The 10,719-nt window shown below is 48.3% G+C and overlaps 2 protein-coding genes across 5 annotated transcripts in view; one reads left to right on the top strand and one right to left on the bottom strand.

Annotated features, from left to right (window-relative positions):
* KBTBD2 (kelch repeat and BTB domain containing 2) overlaps positions 1-5,066 on the bottom strand; it is a 26,103-nt gene extending 21,037 nt beyond the window's left edge. The window contains exon 1 of one of the 3 annotated variants that reach the window (XM_069958454.1): positions 4,972-5,066. The gene's annotated coding sequence lies outside the window, so the exon portion shown is untranslated. Of the gene's footprint in view, positions 1-4,115; positions 4,460-4,971 lie in introns of those variants that run through there. The other 2 variants (XM_069958453.1, XM_069958452.1) reach the window with 2 other exon arrangements.
* The window catches only part of LOC138783593 (bucky ball-like), a 46,992-nt gene continuing 41,158 nt past the window's right edge, over positions 4,886-10,719 (top strand). The window contains exon 1 of one of the 2 annotated variants that reach the window (XM_069958451.1): positions 4,886-5,286. Coding sequence is in view for 1 of the 2 variants with exons in the window: in XM_069958450.1 (XP_069814551.1) it covers positions 5,472-5,513 (42 nt within the window). In the remaining variant the exon portion in view is untranslated. Of the gene's footprint in view, positions 5,514-10,719 lie in introns of both variants that reach the window. The other variant, XM_069958450.1, reaches the window with a different exon arrangement.

The raw sequence follows: 10,719 nt of genomic DNA, 5'->3' as shown, positions 1-10,719 counted from the left end.
AGCGGCAGCCGAAGGGGTTAAGGGGGCAGCTGCATTACATACAAAAGTCGCAGCGAGATTTCCGCTACGAGTCGGTACGTGTGAACGTACCCTAAGAGCATTTTGCAGGCAACAACAAAACTAAAGAGGGGCTGCAAAAGCTGGAGGGTTTAGGCTTAAATCTTAAAAAACAAAACAGCTAGGGTGCTATAAAAAAAAATAAAAAAAATTCAGTAATTGGCTAAGCTGGGCAGTTCCTTTAGGGATGCTGCACTGTTACAATAATAAAGAACTGTGAATCATCCCAATGGTGGCTATCTAGGATTTGAGAGGTGATTTATTTATTTCAATAGCATACGCCATGTTTAAAGTGACTGTACCACCAGGCTCAGGCTGAAGCACTGGAGGCGGGCCGACCCACCCTTAGTGGGAAGAAACTCCCACGTGACTCCATTAGAATCAATGGAACCCTATCATAGAGGGGCTAGGGTTTCATCCCACTAAGAGTGGGTTGGCCCACCTCCAGTGCTTCAGCCTGAGCCTGGTGGTACAGTCACTTTAAAGTTACAGGTACATCCCTTTGTTTGTTTGTTTTTCCCATTACCAGACCGGCGCTTTTTATTTAACGCAAATGTACCACCAGGTACATCACTTAGTTTTTTTTTACATTAATGGATGGGGTCCGGCGTGGGGATAATGTTAGCACTGTCCTTTTTTTGAACCCCCACCTGGTTCCCGTGCACAGCGCCAGTCTTTTCCCAAGCACCAGACCTCCCCGGAGCACTGGGAGTAGGCCTGCCTGCTCCGCCATGATGAGGCTCCATTGTTTCTAAAGTAGCTGCGTCACAGAGAGGAGGAGGTTTCGTCACACTGGGGGCTGGCGGGCCTGCCCCCCAGTGCAGGCCACTGCTTGGAAAAAGACCGGTGCTGTGCACAGGAATTGGGCGGTGGTTCAAAAAAAAAAAAAAAAAAAAAAAAAAAAAAAAAAAAAAAGGATCCCCACGCTGGCACTGGTGGTACATGCGCTTTAAATAAAAATGTATCCCTGGGCAACCCCTTTCACAAATAAGGCTTTTATTATCTTCTTTATCTTTTATAGGATAACTTAAAAATCCATTTTGAGAAGGCAACAAGAACCATTTGCATCTGTTTACCCTCACCATAACATTAATGTTGCGTTCACAAGTTCTTTTGTGGTACAGTTATGGTATCATAAGGAGAGTTATAGATTTACTAATCCCCCACATGAACACAATCAGAAAGTACAGACTATCAAAAAAAAAAAAAAAAAAGAATGCTTCAGTGTCTGGCTGTAATTAAAAAAAAACAAAAAAAAAAAACAAAACATTTACTTTAAAGCAAAAAACGGATCAGTTAAACAGATGCTGAAAACGCAGTGTGAACCTAGCCTCAGTGGGAAGAAACTCCAGCCCCTCCATGAGGTGACTCCATTAGAATCAATGGAACCCTATCATAGAGGGGCTAGGGATTCCTCCCTCTAAGGGTGGGTCGGTCCGCCTCCAGTGTTTCAGCCTGGGCCTGGTGGTACAGTCACTTTAAGGTCTACGGGAGGGTTCACATAGACACGCTGTTTGACACTGAGGCAGGCAGGATTCCGCGGCAGAGATCTCCGCTGCAGAATTCCGCTGATTTTGCTCAGTGTGAACATACCCTTAGGGGGTTCCAAGATACACAGTAACACAGTTGGGCATGGGGCATAAGGGTTCTATATGGCATCCTGCAGCACACTTGCCCAGATGTACGGCTGGGCCTGTAGATCCTGCTTGTGTCACTAGTGCTGCATCACAGTGAAGCAAAGCTAGCGGCGATTGACAGTTATTCCCGCTTACTCTGTTTTATTGTGTAGTGGCTGCAACGCCGGTGACACAGGCTGCTTCATCAAGTCCAATGTCTATGCTAATCATTTGCAGTGCCTCTACATGGCACATTTAACTGTGCAGCTATTAACATGCATTGTTATCGGCCGCACATCTGTTTACACATATATGAAAGACGTGCAACAGATAAAAATTGACTTAATCGCCGCACAAGATGTAATCAGCAGACAAATGGCTGCTCATCAGCTGAGCATGCAATCCATCAGCCGGGCTGTGATGTTGCAGATTCAGGAGCCAGGCACAACACATACTCGGATGCCGGCCAAAAATAACAGCGCTATGAGGGCACAAGGACGGGTAAGTATACTTTCTTTAGTATCTTCCTGCACCCGTTTGCCTTTTTTTTTGGTTTACAGGACTTCTATTTTGACTGCTGCCAGACAATGTATAAATAAAGATTTTTTTTACATTTATTTTAGTAAAGTTATATAACTTTAAGAAATTTAAAAAATATAGATTTATAAAATTATTTGCCCAAATACCCCTGTAATGAATCTGCTATTGCAGCTGCTGGATGTAAAAGTCTATGCTCAAAGATAGCACTGAATTACGCTGTAGATTAAGCCATTTGCTATAATGAAGTAAGTCTGGGAACACCCACCCTTTCACACCAAGCCCCATCCACCTTTTTATGGCAAGGGCATATACCAGTCATAATGTTGCAAATTTTTGCACAAATTAGCAACTTAGACCGCAAAGGGCCCTTTTACACAGAAAGATTATCTGACAGATTATATGCCAAAGATTTGAAGCCAAAGCCAGGAATGGATTTGAAAAGAGAAGAAATCTCAGGCTTTCCTTTATGACCTGATCTCTGTTTATAGTCCATTCCTGGCTTTGGCTTCAAATCTTTGGCAGATAATTTGTCAGATAATCTGTGTAAAAGGGCCCTAAGAATGCACCAGATTTACCATAGTGGCTCAGGCGGCTGATTGACAGATCTAGTGCATCCACAGACCTATTTTGGGTCAGTAGAATAATAGTCAGGCTGAGACTTGCCTTAATACTGTAATACAGATGTGAAATACACTAGTGTGAAACCAGCCTCCATTGCCTTCCTTCAGGCAGAGGCAATGCACAATTTTGGCATATGGCATTTTAGGCTCTACGGCCCATGATGCTCCCCTTTCTGAAGGCCATGTCCCCTTTACGCCCTATGATGCCACTTCTCTCCTGTAAGCCATGTCCAGTTGTCAAGCAAGACACGTTTTCCTGTTATTTTACACACACACACACACACACAGTGTTAACAGTGAACTGTGAGTGATCATAGCAGGACGCCGTGAACAGGAGAGCCCGATAAGGGGAGGCATTTTTCTGTAAAAACACATTACAAAGTTTCTTATCACTGCATATACTACTGATTTATGTAAAATAAATATCAAACAATGGTTCCTCTTTAAAAATGTGTCCCTTTTACAAGAATTCTCTGCCAGTAAGATGGTATATAAAGCATCTCACACACCCATTCTAGGTTTGTTTCTAACAAACAGGCCTGAGAACATAATGGGTAGGCTGGTATACAGTGGTATGTCTAGAGCAGGAGCTGACAGGCTCTACAAGTGACAGAGGGTGTCCTGAGCCCCTGTCCGCTCCTGCTGGCCCTACACTGGGTATAATCCAGGAGATCCTGGAGGCTACACATGGATGTAAAGGCCCTATTACACCAAAAGATGTCTAACAGATTATTTTACAGATTTGTTCAGCCAAAGCCAGGAATGAATGTGAAAAGAAGAGAAAACTCGGTTGTATCTTTACGACCTGTTCTCTGATTATAGTCAATTCCTGAATTTGGCTAAAAAAAAAATCTGTCAGACATCTTTTGGTGTAATAGGGCCCTAACTATAACTACTGAGGTCCAGACACCTCCAGCCGCCACCTCTGAGGACACTAAACAGGAAGCTACTGTATGAAGCCCTGTGTGACTGGAGATGGGATAGAAGTTAGGCACATTATGGCTGACAGCTGGCAGGCCCCTGATAGGAGTCACACATCTGCCAGTGGTCCTCTGGTGTAGCTGCATATAAGTGGCTGCTGCCCATTGCCAGCAATGACCCAACAGTGCCCTGGCCGAGGAGCAGCCTATGCATCCCTGAATGAGCCCTGTATGTGAGGGACAGGCAAGGTGTCCCCCTGAGGACGTCACTGCTGTCTGCATCCCTGCTAGAGGTCAATGCGCTGGCCCCTCCGTCCCGTCTATGAGCTATAGAATTGCCAGGAGCCCGATGTGTTACGTACAGTGCGGTGTGTGCGGGGAGAGCAGCTTCTACCACTGCCGCCGGTGCTGAGGAGGAGTGATGGCAGAGCACAGGCGCCGGGGATGCTCCTACTCACGGAGTGCTGGCGGCGCCGCTCCTGAGACTTCCTCGCTGCCACCCGTCTCTGTACACCGTCTCTCCTCCAAGCTTTCCTTCTTCCTTCCGGGTGTGACCTCGCCGTGCCGCCACCGCCGCCCCCTTCCACCAACCAGCGGTGCGTGAGAGAGGAAGAGAAAAGACAAACACCGAGGCGGAGAATGCAGGAAGGCGGTGGTGCAATTTTGGGACAATTTTGTGTAAAATTTTAATAAAGTTTCATTAAAATAAAAAAAAAAAAGGGAAGAGGCTTTCGGAAGTACGCAAGAGCGTCTCCAGCCAGTGATTGATGATCGCCAGCGCGCTAGGCCCCGCCCCCTACCTCCTGACTGCGTTTTGTAATCGCTTTCATTTCAAATAAAGCTGCATCGCTGAGGCGGACATATTTGATGAGGGGAAGCCCCAGTATTGATGTGTGCTTTTTATGAAATCATAGGCAACAAAGTGTCGTGCTAGGGGCGTCTTCCAGTCTAAACCTAACAGACTTGCAGTTTACACAGCATTTTGCGTGGAGACCAAGTCGTGTACGTAACACTTCCGACTTCACGCAGCGTCCCGAGAGTTTCTAGAATATCCGTCACTACGAACGCGGTTATAGTACCTTCGCTAAAATGGCGCCAGTAGGACCCTAAGGGCGGGGCTTAGGAAGCGTCACCTCTAGTGTTTTAAAACGTTCTATGCAGTGAAGCGCTCAGCCCGATGCTAATGACGTCACGACATTCCTAGCGTCGTTTCCTTACCTCCTCCAGGCCTTCTTTAACGTCATCTCGTGAGCAGGTGATTCCCCTCGCCTTCCTCCCGCGTGTGGACTGTTCTAGACTCGATGCCGTTGATGAGTGACTCACCAGTGGCTGCGAGCAGATGGCGCCCGGTTACTAAGCGGCGCCAATAACAATACAGTATTATCGGGACTGGGCTGAGCCTGTGTATGGCCATAAGCAGAGCTGCGCATCGTGTACTGTGACTGCTGTGTAACTCAATAGAAATAAAGAGCTGAACCTATGGATGCTGTGATGAGTGGCGCTGCCGGCCGCGGCTGATGTGTGTGCCAGCAGGTACAGGCCACTAGTGCCGCCATTACTGGGGCGCCCTCCTCAGCAGCCAGGTCCTGCCGGCACACTGCCCTCTTCTATATGGGCAGCACGGTGCACCCACCCCTGCCACATGCTGTAGGCCCCCTCCAGGACTGTAAACACCTACACTTACCCAGAACCATCCACAAGATGGCTGCATTTGTGTAATGTGGAGAGATAATGGTAGTTACATCCAGGGCTGTAGAGTGGTAAGTCACAGCTCTGACTCTGACACCTCAGTTTTATCAGGCAGGACTCCTCTGACTCCGACTCCTCAGTTTTATCAGGCAGGACTCCTCTGACTCCGACTCCTCAGTTTTATCAGGCAGGACTCCTCTGACTCCGACTCCTCAGTTTTATCAGGCAGGACTCCTCTGACTCTGACGACTCAGTTTTATCAGGCAGGACTCCTCTGACTCCTCAGTTTTGTCAGGCAGGACTCCTCTGACTCCGACTCCTCAGTTTTATCAGACAGGACTCCTCTGACTCCGACGACTCAGTTTTATCAGGCAGGACTCCTCTGACTCCTCAGTTTTATCAGGCAGGACTCCTCTGACTCCTCAGTTTTGTCAGGCAGGACTCCTCTGACTCCTCAGTTTTATCAGACAGGACTCCTCTGACTCCGACGACTCAGTTTTATCAGGCAGGACTCCTCTGACTCCTCAGTTTTATCAGGCAGGACTCCTCTGACTCCGACTCCTTCCTTTTATCAGGCACGACTCCTCTGACTCCTCAGTTTTATCAGGCAGGACTCCTCTGACTCCGACTCCTTCCTTTTATCAGGCAGGACTCCTCTGACTCCGCAGTTTTATTAGTCAGGACTCCTCAGTTTTATCAGGCAGGACTCCTCTGACTCCGACTCCTCAGTTTTATCAGGCAGGACTCCTCTGACTCCCGACTCCTCAGTTTTATCAGGCAGGACTCCTCTGACTCCTCAGTTTTATCAGGCAGGACTCCTCTGACTCCGACTCCTTAATTTTATCAGACAGGACTACTCTGACTCCTCAGTTTTATCAGGCAGGACTCCTCTGACTCCTCAGTTTTATCAGGCAGGACTCCTCTGACTTCGACTCCTCAGTTTTATCAGGCAGGACTCCTCAGTTTTATCAGGCAGGACTCCTCTGACTCCGACTCCTCAGTTTTATCAGGCAGGACTCCTCTGACTCCGACTCCTTCCTTTTATCAGGCAGGACTCCTCTGACTTCGACTCCTCAGTTTTATCAGGCAGGACTCCTCAGTTTTATCAGGCAGGACTCCTCTGACTCCGACTCCTCAGTTTTATCAGGCAGGACTCCTCTGACTCCGACTCCTTCCTTTTATCAGGCAGGACTCCTCTGACTTCGACTCCTCAGTTTTATCAGGCAGGACTCCTCAGTTTTATCAGGCAGGACTCCTCCTACTCTGACTCCTCAGTTTTATCAGGCAGGACTCCTCTGACTCCTCAGTTTTATCAGGCAGGACTCCTCTGACTTCGACTCCTCAGTTTTATCAGGCAGGACTCCTCAGTTTTATCAGGCAGGACTCCTCTGACTCCGACTCCTCAGTTTTATCAGGCAGGACTCCTCTGACTCCGACTCCTTCCTTTTATCAGACAGGACTCCTCTGACTTCGACTCCTCAGTTTTATCAGGCAGGACTCCTCAGTTTTATCAGGCAGGACTCCTCCTACTCTGACTCCTCAGTTTTATCAGGCAGGACTCCTCTGTCTTCTCAGTTTTATCAGGCAGGACTCCTCTGACTCTGACTCCTTAATTTTATCAGGCAGGACTCCTCTGACTCCTCAGTTTTATCAGGCAGGACTCCTCTGACTCCGACTCCTCAGTTTTATCAGGCAGGACTCCTCTGACTCCGACTCCTCAGTTTTTATCAGGCAGGACTCCTCTGACTCCGACTCCTTAATTTTATTAGGCAGGACTCCTCTGACTCCTCAGTTTTATCAGGCAGGACTCCTCTGACTCCGACTCCTCAGTTTTATCAGGCAGGACTCCTCTGACTCCGACTCCTCAGTTTTATCTGCAGGACTACTCTGACTCCTCAAGTTTTATCAGGCAGGACTCCTCTGACTCCTCAGTTTTATCAGTCAGGACTCCTCTGACTCCGACTCCTCAGTTTTATCAGGCAGGACTCCTCTGACTTCGACTCCTTCCTTTTATCAGGCAGGACTCCTCTGACTCCTCAGTTTTATCAGGCAGGACTCCTCTTACTCTGACTCCTCAGTTTTATCAGGCTGGACTCCTCTTACTCCGACTCCTCAGTTTTATCAGGCAGGACTCCTCTGACTCCTCAGTTTTATCAGGCAGGACTCCTCTGACTCCGACTCCTCAGTTTTATCAGGCAGGACTCCTCTGACTCCGACTCCTCAGTTTTATCAGGCAGGACTCCTCTGACTCCGACTCCTCAGTTTTATCAGGCAGGACTCCTCTGACTCCGACTCCTCAGTTTTATCAGGCAGGACTCCTCTGACTCCTCAGTTTTATCAGGCAGGACTCCTCTGACTCAGACTCCTCAGTTTTATCAGGCAGGACTCCTCTGACTCCGACTCCTCAGTTTTATCAGGCAGGACTCCTCAGTTTTATCAGGCAGGACTCCTCTGACTCCGACTCCAGTTTTATCAGGCAGGACTCCTCAGTTTTATCAGGCAGGACTCCTCTGACTCCGTCTCCTCAGTTTTATCAGGCAGGACTCCTCAGTTTTTTCAGGCAGGACTCCTCTGACTCCTCAGTTTTATCAGGCAGGACTCCTCTGACTCCGACTCCTCAGTTTTATCAGGCAGGACTCCTCAGTTTTATCAGGCAGGACTCCAACTCCTCAGTTTTATCTGGCAGGACTCCTCTGACTCCTCAGTTTTATCAGGCAGGACTCCTCTGACTCCGACTCCTTAATTTTATCAGACAGGACTACTCTGACTCTTCAGTTTTATCAGGCAGGACTCCTCTGACTTCGACTCCTCAGTTTTATCAGGCAGGACTCCTCAGTTTTATCAGGCAGGACTCCTCCGACTCCTCAGTTTTATCAGGCAGGACTCCTCTGACTCCTCAGTTTTATCAGGCAGGACTCCTTTTACTCTGACTCCTCAGTTTTATCAGGCAGGACTCCTCTTACTCTGACTCCTCAGTTTTATCAGGCAGGACTCCTCTGACTCCTCAGTTTTATCAGGCAGGACTCCTCTGTCTTCTCAGTTTTATCAGGCAGGACTCCTCTGACTCCGACTCCTTAATTTTATCAGGCAGGACTCCTCTGACTCCCCAGTTTTATCAGGCAGGACTCCTCTGACTTCGACTCCTCAGTTTTATCAGGCAGGACTCCTCTGACTCAGACTCCTTAATTTTATCAGGCAGGACTCCTCTGACTCCTCAGTTTTATCTGGCAGGACTCCTCTGACTCCGACTCCTCAGTTTTATCTGGCAGGACTCCTCTGACTCCTCAGTTTTATCAGGCAGGACTCCTCTGACTCCGACTCCTTAATTTTATCAGACAGGACTACTCTGACTCTTCAGTTTTATCAGGCAGGACTCCTCTGACTTCGACTCCACAGTTTTATCAGGCAGGACTCCTCAGTTTTATCAGGCAGGACTCCTCTTATTCTGACTCCTCAGTTTTATCAGGCAGGACTCCTCTGACTCCTCAGTTTTATCAGGCAGGACTCCTCTGTCTTCTCAGTTTTATCAGGCAGGACTCCTCTGACTTCGACTCCTCAGTTTTATCAGGCAGAACTCCTCTGTCTTCTCAGTTTTATCAGGCAGGACTCCTCTGACTCCGACTCCTTAATTTTATCAGGCAGGACTCCTCTAACTCCGTTTTATCAGGCAGGACTCCTCTGACTCCGACTCCTTAATTTTATCACGCAGGACTCCTCTGACTCCTCAGTTTTATCAGGCAGGACTCCTCTGACTCCGACTCCTCAGTTTTATCAGGCAGGACTCCTCAGTTTTATCAGGCAGGACTCCTCTGACTCCGACTCCTCAGTTTTATCAGGCAGGACTCCTCTGACTCCTCAGTTTTATCAGGCAGGACTCCTCTGACTCCGACTCCTCAGTTTTATCAGGCAGGACTCCTCAGTTTTATCAGGCAGGACTCCTCTGACTCAGACTCCTCAGTTTTATCAGGCAGGACTCCTCTGACTCCGACTCCTTAATTTTATCAGACAGGACTACTCTGACTCCTCAGTTTTATCAGGCAGGACTCCTCTGACTCCTCAGTTTTATCAGGCAGGACTCCTCTGACTTCGACTTCTCAGTTTTATCAGGCAGGACTCCTCTGACTCTGACTCCTCAGTTTTATCTGGCAGGACTCCTCTGACTCCTCAGTTTTTTCAGGCAGGACTCCTCAGTTTTATCAGGCAGGACTCCTCTGACTCCGACTCCTCAGTTTTATCAGGCAGGACTCCTCTGACTTCGACTTCTCAGTTTTATCAGGCAGGACTCCTCTGACTCCGACTCCTCAGTTTTATCAGGCAGGACTCCTCTGACTCCTCAGTTTTATCAGGCAGGACTCCTTTTACTCTGACTCCTCAGTTTTATCAGGCAGGACTCCTCTTACTCTGACTCCTCAGTTTTATCAGGCAGGACTCCTCTGACTCCTCAGTTTTATCAGGCAGGACTCCTCTGACTTCGACTCCTCAGTTTTATCAGGCAGGACTCCTCTTACTCTGACTCCTCAGTTTTATCAGGCAGGACTCCTCTGACTCCGACTCCTCAGTTTTATCAGGCAGGACTCCTCTGACTCTGACTCCTCAGTTTTATCAGGCAGGACTCCTCAGTTTTATCAGCCAGGACTCCTCTGACTCCTCAGTTTTATCAGGCAGGACTCCTCTGACTCCGACTCCTCAGTTTTATCAGGCAGGACTCCTCAGTTTTATCAGGCAGGACTCCTCTGACTCCGACTCCTCAGTTTTATCAGGCAGGACTCCTCTGACTCCGACTCCTCAGTTTTATCTGGCAGGACTCCTCTGACTCCTCAGTTTTATCAGGCAGGACTCCTCTGACTCCGACTCCTCAGTTTTATCTGGCAGGACTCCTCTGACTCCTCAGTTTTATCAGGCAGGACTCCTCTGACTTCGACTCCTCAGTTTTATCAGGCAGGACTCCTCAGTTTTATCAGGCAGGACTCCTCTGACTCCGACTCCTCAGTTTTATCAGGCAGGACTCCTCTGACTTCGACTCCTTCCTTTTATCAGGCAGGACTCCTCTGACTCTTCAGTTTTATCAGGCAGGACTCCTTTTACTCTGACTCCTCAGTTTTATCAGGCAGGACTCCTCTTACTCTGACTCCTCAGTTTTATCAGGCAGGACTCCTCTGACTCCTCAGTTTTATCAGGCAGGACTCCTCTGTCTTCTCAGTTTTATCAGGCAGGACTCCTCTGACTCCGACTCCTTAATTTTATCAGGCAGGACTCCTCTGACGACTCAGTTTTATC

Source organism: Dendropsophus ebraccatus, chromosome 2 (genome assembly GCF_027789765.1).
Source record: "Dendropsophus ebraccatus isolate aDenEbr1 chromosome 2, aDenEbr1.pat, whole genome shotgun sequence".
Classification (NCBI taxonomy): domain Eukaryota; kingdom Metazoa; phylum Chordata; class Amphibia; order Anura; family Hylidae; genus Dendropsophus; species Dendropsophus ebraccatus.
This window is presented reverse-complemented; position numbering and strand designations above follow the sequence as displayed.